The 19,564-nt window shown below is 43.2% G+C and overlaps 2 protein-coding genes across 2 annotated transcripts in view; one reads left to right on the forward strand and one right to left on the reverse strand.

The window, feature by feature from the left end:
• LOC310870884 (protein zyg-11 homolog) lies at positions 1 to 18,168 on the forward strand. The gene is made up of 14 exons (XM_083782241.1): positions 1 to 195; positions 2,163 to 2,328; positions 3,254 to 4,080; positions 4,684 to 4,824; positions 6,005 to 6,181; positions 7,206 to 7,270; positions 7,891 to 7,990; positions 8,572 to 8,622; positions 9,607 to 9,768; positions 10,487 to 10,534; positions 11,714 to 11,914; positions 12,709 to 12,761; positions 16,097 to 16,194; positions 16,930 to 18,168. Exons 1-14 carry the CDS (start codon positions 193 to 195, stop codon positions 17,088 to 17,090), a joined length of 2,253 nt encoding a protein of 750 aa, XP_083638367.1. The 5' UTR covers positions 1 to 192; the 3' UTR covers positions 17,091 to 18,168.
• The window catches only part of LOC310870883 (3',5'-cyclic-AMP phosphodiesterase 4C-like), a 287,386-nt gene continuing 280,444 nt past the window's right edge, over positions 12,623 to 19,564 (reverse strand). The window contains exon 18 of the transcript XR_014570277.1: positions 12,623 to 12,665. The gene's annotated coding sequence lies outside the window, so the exon portion shown is untranslated. The remainder of the gene's footprint in view (positions 12,666 to 19,564) is intronic.

A 19,564-nucleotide genomic window follows, 5' to 3' on the forward strand; every position in this document is an offset into this window, starting at 1 on the left:
TGACAGCAACTCCAGTACTCCAGACATGGTTTATGGCTACATGCTATGTCGCCTGGTAAACAATCCAAATCTCGTAATGGGTTAACGCCGTTCTTCAAGAGATAATACCATTATTTCATTCACAATGCCCATGTTGTTGAGAGTCTACACCGGAGCCTATTTGCTGGTTGCTTGTTTGTTTACGTTCTAAACATGGTGAGTTCCCCCCGACCATCCCACCGTTGACCGCTCCCATAACTGATCGTGTGTTTTATGCGCTCTTGGTGCAAATAGTGGCAAGTGCAAGTTGGCAAGTTGGCAACATGATGCGGTTAATTAATAATACGTGCACCGGCGCACGTGGCGTGGCTTAAATTCCTCGCTGTTGTTCGTAGTCGTCCACGACTCCACGTTGTCCACAGACTCCCCACATTACATATAGAGAACCAGTTGGATACTCTATGAGTTGGACAGGTCACCTGGCTGTTTGTCTCTTAGCAGGGACGCACTAACCTCGCCTGGGACGCACCACCACTGATCGTCCACATCACATGACTCTCTCTGGGAGAGTTATTGTTGTTGGGACCAGGGACCCTGCCTAATCTACACTGTAAAATGAGCAGTGTTCTTATGAAGACGTACGGGTCCATTTGTCCCATTTGTACACTATTAGAGTTACAGACCCCCTTGTGGTCCCCGGCCAGACGTTGACAACAGGTGGATTAGGTGGTTTTAAATGAGCTTACGTGTGTGGATATAATTAGAAGATTGCAGTTAAAGATCCTATGACACATATCTCTCCAGAAAGACTGAGGAGAACCAGATGAGAAATCACTGACTGTGTGTGTATCATGATTCATGACTCATCCATCCGAAATGTTGTATTTTTTAAAATGTATTCTCATCAATACAATGATCTGGTTCCTCAGCAGGCCATATGGTATAAAATGTAGACCTTATGGAGTGGCCTGCTGTGGAATCTATCATTTAGACTCTAATAATGATACACTTGATGATACACACAAACATCAAAAAGTGTGACTCCTCACCCTCCTTCAAAACCATGATAAAAGAGCACCCCCCCCCCCAAAAAAAGATCCCAAAAATCAGACCCACCTGAACTCTGAAGTGAGTGATGCTGTTGGGATGGCTGACGATTGGTTGTCGTACTTTTGGCTGTCTGTCTATTGGTTCTGTACTTCGTAGTACTGTACTGTACTGTACTGCACTCTGTACTGTAGTACTGTACTGTACTCCGTAGTACTGTACTGTAGTGTTGTTCGTAGTACTGTACAGTACTGTACTGTACTGTTCTTTGTAGTACTGTACTGTTCTTCGTAGTACTGTACTGCACTGTACTGTTCTTCGTAGTACTGTACTGTACTGTTCTTCGTAGTACTGTACTGCACTGTACTGTTCTTCGTAGTACTGTACTGTACTGTTCTTCGTAGTACTGTACTGCACTGTACTGTTCTTCGTAGTACTGTACTGTACTGTTCTTTGTAGTACTGTACTGTACTGTTGTGAGCTTGTAGAGCTGTTATTACTGTACTGTACTTCGTACTGTACTTGAACTGGAATGTACTTCTGTTGAGCGCCACTTTGTCACGTGTTGTGCACGGCAATACGTTGTGAGCTTGTACATCTGAGAACAAACTGTACTGTACTGTACTGTACTGTACTGTACTGTACTGTACTGTACTGTACTGTACTGTACTGTACTGTACTGTACTGTACTGTACTGTACTGTACTGTACTGTACTGTACTGTACTGTATTCTCCCTGGCCCCTGTGTGTGTGTGTGTGTGTGTGTGTGCTCTACTGGCCACTTTAGGTGTTGCAGCTACGTACACATACATACACGTACGACGTACGTACGCATACACGTACGTACAGTACGCATACATACTACACACATAGCTCCTCATAGGAGTGGCGCTAGCACCACTCAAAAAACATATACATTTATTTTACATACATTTACTGCTACTAGTGTTGACATCTTGTTTATGGTATGTCCTTAAATGTCTCTCTTGATGAATTGCAGTGACATGACCTTAGGCGGCTTTTACGATTTTTGTGTTATCCTTGTAACAATCATTGAAATATCGTACCACTGTACTATTTGCAACTGTTAATAAACTATAAGTAATCAATCAATCAATCAAACCATGTGCTGTCAGGATCCCCCGGACCCCATGGCGCTGTGTAACCTGTGCCTGGCTCAGGTGTGCTGCCACCTGGACGCTTTGTGTGACAGGAGAGAGGACGGATCCCTGCGCCTCACCCAGGCCCCGATGCTCCCGCAGGAGATGGCCGACCAGCTACTGCAGAAGATGGCGACTGAGGGTAAATTGAATTAGCGGAATGGAAAAGTCTCTGCCAAAATTAGACTGAAAAAGACCCAGTGTAAATAATTACGGATGCCAAGTGAATTTATGTGATGGATGGCACTGTGGAAAACACAGATATTAGACGGATACTGTTCACTTCTCAGCTTCAAAAATGTACTGTGGTCAACCTTGTGACAATTCACAATTTAGACATTTAGCAGATGTTCTTCTCTATTTACAAAGTGTAAAGAGTGAAACTGATCAGAATAAATGGCGTGATCAAACCCTGGTCAAAGAAAAACGTGCAAAGAAAAACGATTAAGTGCTACATAAAGTACAAACATCAAACCTAGCATCATTCTGTCTACAGTAGTAGTAACAACGTGAAATCTTAATAAGATTATTAGTATGTGTGGACTAGCGCTCACTCACGTTTAACACCCCTGAAGAGAATCCTCCTTGAGGACCTTGTCCTTACAGTGACCAAACAGGACTAGGCCTATTTTCAGCTAGACTTCTCAAAATCTGTGCCTTGGCCCTTGCCTTCTACTTCACTGTAACATTGTATTTGAATCATGTACTACAGTAAATAACTTTGCATGTTTTGGACCCCACGTTTTACAACCTTGACCTGTGCCAAGGACGTATGCATTGGTCATCATCAAGGATTATAGATGCATGTAATGCAAGCGAACAAGGTTTATATAGGAAAAGCCCAGCCTCAATATATTATCATAAAAACAGTATCTAAAATAGTAAAATCATATTGTAATTGAAGACTATCAAGTCTTCTGTCTTGAGAAACTCTGACTCATGAAGATGTACTTCATTAGTTGTGAAATGTGAAGGCACAGAGTTACAGACATACAATACTGTATGCTGACATAATAGATATGAGTCACTCCAAATAGTCATTTATTTTAACCTTCCTACTGTACTAGGACTGCTGAATGACAGAACCATCGGGATCTTCCGCAACTGCAAAGAGCTGCGTCTGCGCCGAGCCGTCATCCGCCACTCTCCACTTGCTGCGGAGTCGTTCCGCCTGGCACTGTGCTCTCACCGGCTCCAGGAGCTGGATGCGTCCTGGGTCTCCGGGGGCCTGACGGGTGCCAACATCCTCTCAGGCCTGGCGTCCAACCCGGAATGCAGATCCAGCCTGCAGAGGCTCTCTCTGAACGGACTGCGCCTGGACTGGGGGAGTCTGAGTGGGGACGGAAACGATGGCGGAGGAGCCTGCGTGGGCTTCAGCTCCCTGCGTGGCCTGAGGACACTCAGCTTGGCCCAGACCGACCTGACCGATGTCGCCCTGGAGGACGCGTGCTCACTACCGCAGCTGGAGAGCCTCGACATCTCCTGCACGTCCGTCACGGACCTGTCGGCCCTCCTGGAGCGCGGGGGCACCCTGAAGGCTTTGATCGCCCACGGCCTCTGCCAGCTGGACATGTCCCCCGCCAGGCTGCTGTTCATCCTCAGCCAGCTCCACACCCTCAGGCACATGGACTTTTCAGACGACCACTTGGCCACGGCGTCCAAGGGCGGCGGTGACGGCGGGAGGGAGGGGGACGACATGGTGCGTCAGCTGCTGGAGGGCAGCCCGCAGGTCCTTCCCGCCCTCGTTTCACTGGACGTGTCGGGGCGGAAGGGGATCGCGGAGGCCGAGGTCAAGGCGTTCGTGGAGGCTAGGAGTGGGCTGGTCTTCCTGGGCCTGCTGGCCACGGGCGCCAGCTCCTGTGATGTCCTCCTGTCTTCGCGGAGCACTTTGAAAGTAAACCGCTTCACCTACTGTATATCATACTGTTAACCCATTTAGACCTGTTACACCTACTGTATAAGTTGTTATGCCTTTCAAGCTGGGAAGGCCTATAGTTGTTGCTATATATCGCTGACCTTATATCGAAACCTTATTTCCATATTCTTTTGTAAATGAACACCATTGATCATACTGAGCTTGTCGGTCTGCTACTTTTCATACTTTTGAATTTGAATCCTGAAAAGTAACTGTGTTGGACATATGAGGAATGAGGTTTCCACCCGACAGTGACTACATATAGCACGTTTTTGTAGGTAGGATTTAGAAGGAGTTTTTAGAATAGGCCTCGGGTCTAAATGGGATTGAGTATAGTGTTGTGGGTGTACTCGTCTTGTTTTAGTCCTTTCTGATCAACACGTAAGAGAACCCCAGAGATGATCTCTGTTGTAGACATGAGGTCAAGCTACACTTGAGTTCCACTTGTTCCACATTCTAACAAGTCATTTAGTTTATTTGCACATACACTTTTTAAAACAACATACATGACATGTAGTTGTGCTTGGACTGATGTGTATTTCGTGGGTCTTGCTGTAAGGTGCTCAAACACTGTGTGTCCAGGTGACAGGAGGCGCCAATGAGAACCAGCTCTGTGAGGCCCTCAAGAGATACAGCGAGAGGGAGTGTTTTGTACGAGAAGCCCTCGTCCAGCTCTACACCTTGACCACCGACATGGACAAACCCCGACCGGATCTCCTCAAGGTACCACAAACTCCTTCACATGACACTACACACTCGCATGACAGCAGAACAGGTTAGAATGTTGTTATTATTTACGATTGTACAATGAACGGTAAATATATAGGCTATTTGTATTTATCGATTTTGTTGTGCCCGTTGCTTACATTTTCTTCACTCTTCCCTTTTTTGGATGCTTTGTGGGAAGCAGAGATATGTTGTAGTGAGATTTTGATCATTTGTTTTTGTAACCACTATGAGGCCATACTCTAATTTATAGCAACATCCTGGGTGAGACATTTCAGGGGAAGTAGGGACACATGCATGCATGTACAGTATATAGTAATACCCAGCTAACGTGGGAGCTACCACATACAACTTCAAAAAACCGCATTCACATGTTGGACGTCTCTTCAGTTTTTTATTATTTCCATTTGCCGCAGCAGCAGTCACAGGACACACACGGACGCGTGTCGACCCGTAGGCCTTCGTCAGTCTATAAACCTCCTAGGCGGAACTATATATGTTTTTTACAGGCATCATTGATTTGATTATGCAAATCACGTGATTATAATTACAACCATTAATTCAATACCCTTTAGGACATACCTTGTAAATTGACATACAATTTACTAGTAAATACACAAATTACACAAATCCCACCAGAAACGGCAACCAGAGCAACTATCTTTCTTTTATAAGACACTGTTCATCAATTCCTCATTTAGTCCTCTTGGGAATCCAGTGAATCCAGTACGCTTCTCTTTGTAAAAAAATAACCGATCTCCGTCTCCTCCTGTTTAAGTGGTTCACTACTTCTATACCACATACAACCACAATTAAGTCTCTGCTGGTGGCCACCAAACCAGTACACTGTCACTGGTTAAAGGACAATACTAGTACAATTTTGACTTCTAGCCATTAGAAAATGTACACACCAACAAGGTTTATGTAACTATCAGGCTGATGTTGACAATGACACCTACAGTAGTGACACTCAAACACTGGTATGTTCCGTCATTTTACTTGTTACAATTTAAAGTCTAGTGCCCGGTTTTAAACCAGTCCTTGATGGTAATTCTAGTTGTTAAGGTTCAGGGAACAATATCACCAGCCATTCTGGTGTTCAAACCAGTGCACCTGCTTATGGGTTTGTCAACCCCTGCATGTGTATGTGTAACCCCTCCTGCCCTTGTCTTTTTAGCTGGTTCTCGATGGAATGCAGAGTCACAGCACCTCAGTGCATGTGCAGCTGGTGGCCACGGCGTGTGTGTTCAACCTGACCACCCAGGACATGGCAGAGTCCATGTCTCTAGGCCTGGTCAGCCGCACTGTTGCCCAGCTGCTCTGCGCCATGAAGAACTTCCCCAACCACAAACAGGCAAGGACGTGTGGAGAATATTTTAGGGGCTAACCACACAAGCCTGACGCTGTCGTACGCTGAAAATAGCAGATGTACAAGCTCGTAGTTCAGCCATTTTGCTGCGCAACAATGGTATATGATAAGCATTCATTTTTACGAGTTTCTCCCTTTTTGGGGGGGGGGAGGCTGTGGGGGGGTGGCGCTGTCATGCATTTGAGCCCAGCCCAGGTGATATGTGTCCTCATCACTCGGCTGTCAGTTAGTGTTACTCTGCAATAATGACATATTTGTTCCTGAAAAATCTATCATTTATTTGGAGCAACGTGACAAACGATCATTCAATTGTAATGTATATAATATGAGCCCTAAGGGTCTCCTTTTCTGTATTTGCAGTGTAAATAGACAGGAACAAAGTGTTCAAAACCTTACCACAGATTGTGCTGCTGCTATCCTTCAGTCATCACCGGACCTTGCCTAAATATTTACCGGTCATGCTGTTGCATGTGGGTTACCCAGCTGATTGTGCCTCTTTCGTATAACAAGGCTTAGGTCACGCTTATGTTTTGCTAGTGTTTAGTTGTGGCATACATACTTTAATTATGGAAGTGAGGGAACAGTACAGTACATGAAAGTGCTGTGCTATACAAGGCATAGGGGAAATTTGTGGGGGATGTCAATTTAAGAGGAAATGTGGGGGAAAATAACAGTTTACCTGGCTGTCACAGTATATGGGTATGCTTTCTGTACGACTAATAGCTAAAATAGCAGAGCTACAAGCACAGAATATGACACACCATGTTGCATTGTGAGTCTGTAGATCTGCTATTTTTTTTGTATTTTGTTGAGAATGAGGAATGCACATGATGCTAATTACAGACAACGGCGGCAGATCAACAGTGAAGAAGAATGAAGTCTGCACACTGGTTCTCAGCTCTGCTACTTTATTGCTGCTTCTTATCTACATATGATGAATGAAATATACAACCTTCCATGTCTTGACTCCATGGCTGATCTGTTGTGGAAACGTTGTCCTTTCCTACAGGTGCAAAAGAACTGTCTGCTGGCACTGTGCAGTGACTACGTCCTGCAGGAGGTCCCATTTGACAAGTCAGTTCACGTTACAAGAAGTTACAGTATGGGAGGTTTTATAACACCACAACTCATTTTGTCATTGCAGTGTTCTCCCATGATCTCATTGCGAACGCAGTGATTGCGAACGCAGTGAGCCACTTACTATGACAGCAAGGGCTGAATGTCTGTGTGTCCCGCTGTTACACCACCCGCCCGCCACCAGAGGGCGCAGCTGTAGCACACACACACACACACACACACACACACACACACAGGGCGCAGCTGTAGCACACACACACACACACAACCACACACACACGAGCTGCGTTCGCTTCCCGCGTTTGCGCGTCTTACTTGTAATAGAGTTCATCTGTGTTTTCCCTTCCTGCTATAAGAAATTAGTACTTGATCCAACTGCAAACAGTCAAACCGGTCGTAAAATGTAAATAAAGATCAAAAGGTTTTGTGAGATGTAACAATAAACCTGAACTCTCGTCCTGATCTGTCAGGGTCCTGTTTCTATTGCATTATAGTCGCGCTCTCGGGTTAAATCTTGTATGTGCAAAACTGTTACTTTTCCCTACAGTGGCAATAATATTAATAAATACATTGTATTGTTTTGTACTAATGTGGTCTAACACATATCCATGGTTCAGGTATTTAGCAGTCAAGCTGGTGATGAACTGGCTGAGTAGCCATGAGGATCCCACACTGCAGAGGATGGCTGTGGCTGTCATCTCTATTCTGGTGTCCAAGGTCAGGACACTGTGATGTGTGTTGTCTTTTACCTGCACTCAAGGACAGTTTAATTATGCATCACATGTTTACTCCCATCTGATACACAGCTGTAAGCCATTAAGACTCGGAGAGCATCTGTGTAACCACTTTAACCTTTATTTATACTTCAGCTAGAATCAGCCTCAGGTATATTGTGCATGGGTAAAAACGGTCCAACATTATTATTATTAAGCTCACAGCACATTGCAGGGCTTAATTGGTTAAAAAACCCAATGTGCTATTAATGTTGACATATTCCAATTTCTAAGAATACCATACCTGGTTAAACATAGGAGAGGACATGCTTTTCCTTTTTTTGATGACATGGAATTATAATGACCTATTTCCAAACACCTGAAAAACAGGAATGATTAAAATATGAGTCATACTCATAGTAGTACATCATCACAGCTGCCTTGACTGTAATATGTCAAGATAATGTTCCACATGACTAACCATATGTCATAACTTTGACCAGAGATAATCTCAGTGTTTGATGGCTTTCATAATTGTTTTTTGGCCAGACATGACAGCACTGATATGTCTTTCTTCTGGTGCAGCTATCAACAGCAGAGACGGCACAGCTGGGCTCTGACATCTTCATTATGAAGGTATGGTCACTCTGGCATTTCAAACGCAAGCAGGTGTTTCATTTCAGCCTCAGTCTGCAGTGGCGAGCGGGGAGAATGTATGATGTACGTGCATGTGATTCGTCTTGCTTGAGTTACTATCTCCCAAGGTCTTATTTCCTCTGTATCTCTCCTGTGCATACACTCATGCACACACACGTGGACGCACACACACACAGCTTTCCATTACATTCATGTCATTCATCACCATCCACTGTCACTTGCGCCATTCCGCCGATGACCGAGTCATTCCCTGTCTACATCTTTGTCCTGTTACACAATACCTATCTGTTTCTTTCCCTTCCCCCCCCCCCATATAAACAATCTCTCTCTGCTAATGTCATTCTGGTTTGGTTAAAAATTGTAAAAAAAAAAAGGGAGGAAGGGTCTTCCTATTTTATCGTTCACCAATCGTACACCCAAATCCACATAAGGGAATTAATCACTTTCAAGTTGGCGTCTATGTCATTATGGGGAAAATCGTTTCAAAAACTCTATTTTTCAAAAAGGACAAAAAAGAGCAAATCTATCACCTAAAGGTTACAATGTTACATACATATTACATATTTAGGGCTTATAAAATTAGTAGGCTAGCCAATATACTTTGTGTATCAACAAAATGTGTATCTCTTTCCTCTCACTGTTATGAGATAGATGGATAGATACATACAGTACGTAGTGTTTAAAGCTGGAACTGCAGGCGGGCCCCTGCATTTATAATGAGGAAACCCTGTGTAGCTGGGGTTTAACATTGAGCGCTCGTTTGCACTTCTGCAAATGCGGAGAGCGTTCTTCCGGGTGCTTCAAAACGCCACTGAGCAACTTCCATTGAAATGAATAGCAGGGGGGGCGGAGCTGTAGTTCCGGTCCTCCCTCTATCCTTTATAACTCTATGGCTGTATCTCGCCCTCCTTCTTCTTGGTAGTGTTGCACTACTCTCATCGTCTCCCTCCCTCCCTCCTACAGCAGCTGATGGGCATCGTGCAGCAGAAGGCAATGGGGCGAGTGGTAGACACCACTCTGAAGTTCGCCCTCAGTGCCCTGTGGAACCTGACGGACGAGACGCCCGCCGCAGCCCGACACTTCATCCAGTGCCAGGGCCTGGAGCTCTACGAGGAGGTGTTGGAGGTGTGAACCTGGAGCCATGGAACAAACCTATTGAATTTGACGCACGCTGCACAGCAGCACCAATGCACGCACATTATGCAGCACATGCAAATATAGATGGGACGATATGAACATTACATAAAATATTGGGATTAACGGTATTATTTTGATAATCAAAATGCAAAATACATGTATGCGTAACACCTACCCCTACCAGGTATTCATTCATTCATTCTTTCAAAACCTCTAGTATTTTACAGTGAAACCCTTATTTTTGAACAGCAAGGCAAGTCAAAGCTTTATACAAAACATTAAGCATTGGGACATTAAGACACAGATTGATTGATTGAAGTATTTATTAACAGTTTGCAGAATTACAGTACATTTCAAGCACAACTCAATACAAAAACTGTTAAGTGTGAGTGGACGACACCAAAAAGCAGTTTACAAGAGGGTCCACCGTTTTCAATTCATCATAACAGAGCATTAACAAACCCATTATGAAAGGAAATTTGAATCCAATTGAAAATGAGAGTTAGTTCAAATGAAACAAAGAGATAATAGACATCTAAACTGTAGAAATTAAAATGTTGTGATCCTACATTTATATTTTAATGTTGTCTGATAATAATGATAACCGGCTGGCTTGGCAGCCGGTTATAGCCGGTGCCCAGACGGTTGAGCTAACCGTCCGGGTCCATTTTACAGTGTTGTTTCCTTGTGTTTCTTTGCATTACAGACCTACTACAGTGAAGCCTCCATTCAGCAGAAGGTCCTGGGTCTTCTGGTGGGTTTACTGTGCACACTACTATATCATTGTTTTCCCCAACAGCTTAATTTCAAGGACCCCCGTAACTATTGAGAGCTGGAACCAAACAAATGGAACCCTTACGGGACTTTGAGAACCACTGCAGATCGGACCGGCTGTATGTTATGGTGTTTGTGTGCTTGTGTGCTTTGCGTTGGGTGCCAAAAGTAGCGGGACCTCAGTATTTTTCCATGTTTTCTTCTCGTTCAAGCATGATTTCGGTCGGTAACAGCCTTTTGCCAAGGGGCTGCATTTAATCATCGAGTTTCTATACACCATGATCCATTGTATTCGGACAACTGGAAGCGATCAAGTTTATCGCCTTGTCAGCTACTTCTTCTACATTCCCAAACATTTTTAAATTAACTTTCCAGCAGGAATAAACATGCTGTGGGTCCCCATCGGTACTGTAGGGAGTTTAATGTAGTTATTATTTTACTGTGCGTGCGTAATAGATCAGCGGCATGTCTTGTGCATGCTGCCAGTTGGCCAAGGAAGTTAAATCTCAGAATATGTTTCACATCCATCCATATATGGGGAAGACTGATATGATGTCAGCACAGCATCAGCTCCACAGCTGGTGTTATTAGACCCTGTCTTATTTCTGTTTCTGTGAAGTCTCCCTCCCTCCCATTGTAGTCCGTTGTTGTCAGGTAGGACAGCAACTGATTGACAAGTAGCCCCGTCTGAAGCCTTTGACTGATATTTTGTCAAAAATTGATAATAAAAAACGTTTTGTTGAAAGTTTCCATTTGAGAAGAATTAATTTATAAGCAAACATATAGATAAAATTCACACCTGTGTGAAGTGAGGGGCGTCTAATCATCGTACATCATCATCAAGAATGGTGGTCCCTTATTGGCCAAGGGTGGCCAACGACAAACCCAGACGATTTGCTCAGACACATATGACGTACAGTAAATTCTCCATTCATTGTCAATGGAATTTCATGTTTGTGTTCAGACAGAATCTACACTATAGCTGCTAGGAGGGGCTAGCGCCCCTCAAAAAGATAAAACACAAACAACCACTTAAGCTGTGTTTTAAAAGTTTCAAAAAGTTTCAGAAATATCGTTCTACAAGCTCTAGAATGATTGGGACACATAAATTGCCTACACCAATACCTTCACCATCTTGTCTCTCTGTGGTGTTTGGTAGAACAACATAGCGGAGGTGGAGGAGCTGCAGGCGGAGCTGATGGAGGAGGATCTGCTGGAACACGTTCTCAGCCTGCTGCGGGAGCCCCGGCTGGAGGTGAACGTGCGCTACTTCGCCGGAGGCATCCTGGCACACCTCGCCTCCAGACCGGAAGCCTGGACCCTGGAGGAGGAGCTTCGCACCACCATTCTGAAAGACCTGGTGTGTGCGTCCGTCCTAACCATCAGTCAGTGTTGCTTTTAGCAGCACATTTTGATTTTAGTTTAGTCATAGTCTTTGGAATAAAATGTCTAGGTTTAGTCAACTAAATATATGATTTTAGTCGAATAAATCTACAGTTGGTTTTTGTCGACAAAAATGATTTTTTTGTGGGCCTTGATGGCGTTGTAATGGCAGATTTCACACTTGTTCGCATGCTGAAAATAGTTGATCTACAAGCACACAATGTGTCGCGACGCGTTGGGTGCTTGTAGATTGGCTATTTGCAGAACACAACAACCCAAGTGCAACCAAGCATAAAATGATCCCTTCTCCTCTAGTCCCTCCCTAACATTTTAGTCTAGTTTTTAGCTGTTGACGAAATTGTCAGTATGTTTAGTCATAGTTTTAGTCATCATGGCTTAATTTCAGTTTTGTTTTTATGTCGTTTTCATCAGTGAAAAAGGGTAGTCGACGAACATTTATCGTCATAGTTTTAATTGCGAACGCAGTGAGCCACTTACTATGACAGCAAGGGCTGAATGTCTGTCTGTGTGTCTGTGTGTCTGTCTGTCCCGCTGTTACACCACCCGCCCGCCACCAGAGGGCGCAGCTGTAGCACACACACACACACACACACACACACACACACACACAGGGCGCAACTGTAGCACACACACACACGCACACACACACACAACCACACACACACGAGCTGCGTTCGCTTCCCGCGTTTGCGCGTCTTACTTGTTGACTCCAAGTGCTCTAATAATCAGTCAGTCTCTGTGTTGTTACAGCATACCACCATAATGACATGGACCCCACCTGAGAGAGAGATGGTGTCTTACAGGTGAGAGGGACGCTAACTGAATCAAAGTGTGATATTGTTCACAAACACACTGTATGTATAATTGGTGTTATTATCCTTCCCCAAATGTCAGGTGGGTGGGTTTCACCACACAGCAGCCTCCAGAAAGATTATACCAGTGGTTCTCAAACATTTTTGGCTCAGGTCACCCCTGTAAATAACATTTCCATCCACGGCACTCCTGAATTATATAGTTACTTCATAGTACCATATACATTTATGTCATATTACGTTACGATGTGAAAAGATACAGTATGGCATGAGGGGGAAAAAAGTTAGTTTCCATTACAACAGATTGAAAATGACTTTATTTATAATTGACATTTAACCACTTGAACCCCAGCATCCCTTCCCTATTCCTGTTTGGAACATTTATGGAAATTAGCGGATCTACAAGATCACAACGTGTCACATTCCTGTCACAATGTGACACGCTGTGAGCTTGAAGATCAGCAATTTTTTGTAAGGAGGTCTTACTAAGTGGTTATTAAACTGAAGTGATATTGATACATTCCAAATATGATCAAAGTATTCTGCGGCACCTCTGGACTTGCGTCTTGGCACCCTAGGGTGCCACGGCACCCACATTGATTAACCCTGGATTACCTGGACCACCCTGGATCACAGGAATGTTATAAATACCTCAGACCAGGCACTCGGGAAGGTCCACGTCTTTTTAAAGTCTTTACTAAAGCAGAGCATATGAAAAATGTGTATCGGCTTACGCCTACATCAGCGTGTCTAATATGTTGAAGTACCGTATTCTGACCCCTGTCCAAGAGCATATGAGAGAATATGCCAAACATTCCAGATACCTGTTTTTCTTCCTTTGTTCATATACCTTTAGTGTTATTGATGACTGTTATATGGAATCTCCCTCTTTATCTCAGGTTATTATAGTTAAAGGAGCTATAACATCAAATTAAATTTTTTCAATTTCTGTTGTGTTTTTGGGGCTCCCATATGTGTTTTCTATCCCCACAAATAACCAATTTTGAACAATCAGGCTTTCATATCATATCAGGTGCTTTAATGGAAATTGCTCCCAGGAACAGCTCAACTGATTTTGGCCTCATCGTGATGTCATCAATGTCACCCTACTTTGTATAATTCCTCCTCTTCTTTAGTCTTCAGTTCCAAATTTGCATTTCCACTTTCGCGAAAAAAAAAACGGGTCTTATTCGGGTATAATTGGCCTAATAATGACTTATTTAGGACCTAGTTTTTTTTTTTTTTTTTTTTTTAAGTACATTTTATTCAAAGAGTTAGATCATGTGCAGTTTTCACAGAAAGAGAATACGACTCTTCGGTTTTTTTACATTTTCTCCCACAACTCCCTTCCCAGTCCTCCCCACCCACCCACCATCTTTCCCCACGAGGCCAGACATACAAACAACATACAAACATAGGTATATAAAAAAAAAAAAAAAATTGAGTACAAAGCAATACACACAACATACAGTATATACAGGCATAAAACCAATGGGTAGATAAGATACTAAGACACAAAGAAAGGGATCACATGGTTATGGTTAATAAACAACTTCAATGGGGGGTAAGATTAACAATAATACAAACAGGTAAATAAAAATAAAACAAAGTAATATTAAATAAAAATAATTATATATATATATAAAATAAAATAAAATAAAATAAACTATATATATACATATAAAGAGATAAAGCGCTTAATTGGCTCATTTCTCGACTCTCATGTGTAATGATTTCCGACATATTATGCTATATATATTGCACCAGGTAGAGATCCGCACACCAACACCATGTGTCTTCAGTCAGGTGAAAGTGATTCTAAACTGCTTACATACGATATTAAAGGTTGCCAATGGTTGTCAAATTTGTCAGAGGACCCTCGAATTGTGAATTTGATCTTTTCAAGTTTCAGAAAGGACATAACATCAATCAACCATGATTTAGCCGAGGCAGGGGACTCAGCCTTCCACTGTAAAAGTATCCTCCTGCGGGCGATTAATGAGGCGAAGGCAATAACATTAAGTTGCTTTCTGGGTAAAACTACATCCTCCTCCGGGATTCCAAAAATTGCAATTTTGGGGGCAAGGCAAAATGGTCGTCTCCAGCACTTCAGAAATTATGTCAAAGAAAGATTTCCAGAATCAATTTGGGGCAAGACCAGAACATGTGGGACAGATTCCCTGGTGATTGTGAACATCTATCGCAACTATCCGTCATGCCCGGATATATTTTAGATAACCTTGCTTTACTGTAATGAGTTCTGTGGAGAACTTTAAACTGAATGAGGCTAAGCCTAGCACAGGAAGAGGAAGAATTAACCCTCTCCGTTGCCTGCTCCCACCACTCATCTGAAAATGCGATCTCCAATTCGGCCTCCCAGCCTGCCCTGATCTTATCCAAACCCGGGTCTCTGCGGGGGATAGTCTCATAGAGACAAAAAACTACTTTAGGACCTAGTTAACCGAGTTAATCATAATAACAGTATGTGATTCTTATTGTGTTGTTGTTTGGGTTAGATTTTTTTAAACCTGGTGCAGGTGAAAGTAAAACTACAATAGGTTTTTGCTGTCTCGTCATGTTGTCTATCTGTCAACTCACTCGCTGTGCATTCTGCATTCAGCACGCTCTGATAGACATGTCAAAAAATTCTCCTCTCCACCAGCAGGGGGTGCTGGAGCACCCTCCGCACCCCCCTTCCAGCGCTGATGGAAACGAGCCTGGTTTTATCTAGCATCAGTATTATAATGACTCAAATAATAAATAATCTGCATATCAGCACCCCCACCACCTCCAGGACATTGTGGTACTGCAGCTAAAACTGCTTTCAAAGTCCAGAAAGAAATGACAAGGACTGGTTATATCAGAGTGGTGATTGAGGCTCAAACCATTAGAAATAACTTTGAGGGACATAGACAATATGATATTAAATATTAAAAGCAGTTTTAAAATGCATGTTATTTGCGCTTTAATTAAAACTAACAAAATAACAAAAAGTGACAAAAAGTGACAAAAAGTGACAAAACAGCTTAATTAACTGAAACAAGGCGTTAAAAAAAACGAATGTAACTAAAACAACAAAAATCTGATAAAATGCCCTTTGTCAATATTTAATATAAGCCTAATATTTGGAGAGGATATGAAATCTTCCAAAAAATAGCGAACTGCAAGCCCACACTATACTATTTTTGAATCTATTCCCATGAGTCATGGGCCATGACTATACCCCATATTACAATTAAAAAAACTAACACTGAAACTAATAAAAAACTAAACCAAAACTAAGCTTTAGGGTTAAACTAAACGTCTTCTTCCAATGCACCTTGCAGGTCCTTCCGTCCCTTCCTGCCTCTGCTCCAGACATCCCAGTCCTCAGGAGTGCAGCTGTGGGCAGTGTGGGCCATACATCTGGTCAGCAGTCAGAACAGTAAGAGAACATAACATAAACACCCTACCGTGGTGTTGTTTTATTCTGTGAGGGCTGTTCTGCTATGGGTGATATATGTTGGATTCCTGCGGGGATCTTATAAATCATATTAATATTTCGTGCATGTCCGTCTGTTGCCTGGTGGACACATTGTGAACCACGATTCTCTTTTGGTTGTGAAACGGAACTTTTGCGACTTGAACCATGAGCATTTCTATTCTGAGGTCAGCGAAAATATCAGATCTACAAGCTTGAGCTTGTAGATGTACTATTGTCGGCGAAGATATACTGTATAGTGTATAACGAAATCAGGAGGGGGCCTGTAGAGGCATTGGGAGTGGTTACATTTCAAAATGAGCTTGTCACTGTGAACATTTGACACACAACAGTGTTATACAGATGAGTGTAAGGCGGGTGTAATAAGGGGGTGGTGGGGGGGATACTTCCTGTTTTAGAGAGGGACACAGAAACCCTTGTTCTTCGTGTTGAAAGAACTTAATTCCACCTTCTAATCTTCATATATTTTTATTTCCCCTTTTGAGAAAAATAGGCTTCCAGATTAAAGACTTGGTGCATGTCAAGCACTAGGCCAGTGCCTTCTGGTATACTATAAAGTACATTATAACAACTGATTTTCACATCTTTAATGCCCCCCCCCCACACACACACACCTTTCTCCCCCCCCCCCCCCCCCAACTAATTCCCTCTCTCATTTCCCCTCCTCTTATCCTCTAGCTTCACACTATAGCACTATGCTTGAGAAGGAGGGCGTCCTTGAATTTCTGAAGGCGTTGGCTGCACACGACGACACGCACAGCGACATTAAAGGCCTGGCAGACACGGTCCTGTGTTTGGTAGGGAAAGACAACGCGTCAGCGGCTGAGCCCTGCTGCTGAGACACAACAGCCAGGCAGACCTTGGGAGCCCAGCCCACGGTGGAAGGACACAGCGACCCCGGCCACTGCATGTTTTCATGGAAGCACTGTGGACACGTGTGCTGCAGGACAGGTAGAACTACATGAGGCAGGACACACAGTATAGCAGTAATGTCAAGGTCAAGGACCACCGAATTAACCCATTATTTAAGACCTGACGAGATGTACAATGTACGATACCTTTATAATAACCAATGCCGAAATCGAAAATGATGCTTTCCCGATTTTAATGGGTTCATATTTATTTGGCCACGGACCCGCATCTGAAAGACATTTTCTTCTAGGGCCTGATTCCAAGTCACATCGCGACAATAAAAAAAAAACACATAGAACAATAGAATTAAAGCCTAAAACAGATTTGTTTTAATATTATATTAAATCATTTTATTGGGAACACCCTAAAGGACATCTGGGGGTCCCCGGACCCCTCTTTGAGTAACGGTGTGCAGTGGTGTTTTAGTGTTAGTTAAGTTAGTTTAGTGTGTAAAATGAGGAGGTACAAAATGTGAATTCTCTTTGAGGAAATAATTTATTGGATTTATGTAGATTAGTGTGCAGTTGTTTTCTTTGACTGGATTTAAAACCGAGGATAATATGATGTAGCTTGGACACTGCTTGATAGTTGGACTTGTTTACAACAGGCTGGCAGTTAAAGGCCTGATTAGTCTTGCACTATTTTTAACAGTGTTGATGTTTTTAATATCTATATATATATATATATATATATATATCACTTAACAAGGTGTCCCAAATATTGTGGAAGAATGACTTGGATCCCAAAATGGCCACTAGATGGTGCTTTGGCACTGTTGCTTTGACCTCAGGATCTGTGATAATATTGTTGTAGTTCAAGATGACCATACATCTGTAAGTGCTTTCAAATGATCAAACCCCCATTTTCTCCTTCATATGTTTTCGTTCACCTCAGGCTGACACCCTTGCCTTTAAGAGTGCAGCTCAGGTTTCTTACTCAAATCGTGGCTGTTGTCATTAGGGGCCGATTTTTACGTCTAGTGCTAAATAAAAACATGAAAACGTTTTCTGGATACAGCGTTAATTTCTGTCCAGTTGAGTGAAATGTGAGCAGGTTCTGTACATACTGTAAGGCCTCATTATAAAAGAGCCAATTTACTGCAAATTACAGTATGCCTCATGTCTCGGTTTTGCTCCCCCCTCTCTCCACCTGACAACACCCCCCCCCCTCGTCATCTTCTCACGTATAATGACTGAATTCATTATATTTCATGTACTGCCACCGGGCGGGGGGGGGGACAGGGCAGACTTGCTCCAAGACATTCCATGGGATCTGATCTAAGTCGGCCTATTAATAATTCCCTTTGAAAGGTGGATTGTTATTACCTAACTCGCATTAATATTTAGATTAATTCTTATTGTGTGTGTGTGTGTGTGTGTGTGTGTGTGTGTGTGTGTGTGTGTGTGTGTGTGTGTGTGTGTGTGTGTGTGTGTGTGTGCGTGCGTGCGTGCGTGCGTGCGTGCGTGCGTGCGTGCGTGCGTGCGTGCGTGCGTGCGTGCGTGCGTAAAGTCTCTGAAGGAATTAAAAACTGCAACGCGTAAGATTGATGTACTAAAGTTTCTGGGCCCAACGAGTGCTGAATTTACTGCTGAGCCAAGACGTAAAGCCCATTTGGGCAAGGGAGACGTTACACCTTGAAATGTGTGCAATACCTACTGTCTACCAGTAGTGGTCCTACTGCACGTCGTCATTAACATTCTGGATCAGGGCCCACTTGAAAGTTGAAAGTCTTGAAAGCGTTGGCGACCCAGCCAAGGGACCACTTAACACGGCTGCTGTATCAGCTGCCGTGCCGCGTTAAGTGGTCAAATGGCTGGCCCGCATGCATTTTCAGAGCATGTTTATTTTAATGATCAATCAATAAACTGTGTTCGGGCTTTAATCAATGGAATGAACTTATGTGAGTTCCTATGTATTGGTAACACTAGTCTGCAGAGTGGTTACTGCAAGTGGACCCCGCCCGGCCCACTGGTTGGGAATCACGGCACAACACAGATTAGTTCAAATGTTTACATTTGAAATCTTCAAAGGATTGTGACAAAAGCAAAAAGGTCTCCATGAATTCAAGGCTTCATGGGGCGTGCAATTGATATAAAATAAGTACTAAGAAAATAAGCCTTTGTAAGAGCAGTCACAGTAGAGTGACATTGTTGCAAAGAGAGTGTAGTATACTGTAGATGCAGAGCTGCTGTAAATATTTGTCTGTGTGTCTGCCAGTGGTTTACTTTCTGCCAAAGAGGAACTAACATGTAAGCTGATCCATAGTCGGTATTTAACACGCCTTCAGCCCCTCGGGGCATCGAGCCTGGCTGGCACGGCAGTCTTGCGAGAGCAAAGGGTCAAGTGGCCCAATGAACCCGGTGTGTCATTACAAAGGGAAGTTCAAGTTGTCAGAAGTGTG

The sequence above is a fragment of the Protomyctophum parallelum genome (assembly GCF_964188405.1).
Source record: "Protomyctophum parallelum genome assembly, chromosome: 14".
Taxonomy (NCBI): domain Eukaryota; kingdom Metazoa; phylum Chordata; class Actinopteri; order Myctophiformes; family Myctophidae; genus Protomyctophum; species Protomyctophum parallelum.

Excerpts from the sequence above, each read along its gene's own strand:
- LOC310870884 (XM_083782241.1), top strand. Across the intron at positions 4,081-4,683 it reads CTTCGCGGAGCACTTTGAAA|GTGACAGGAGGCGCCAATGA; the intron begins GTAAACCGCTTC and ends CTGTGTGTCCAG. Across the intron at positions 8,623-9,606 it reads CTGACATCTTCATTATGAAG|CAGCTGATGGGCATCGTGCA; the intron begins GTATGGTCACTC and ends TCCCTCCTACAG.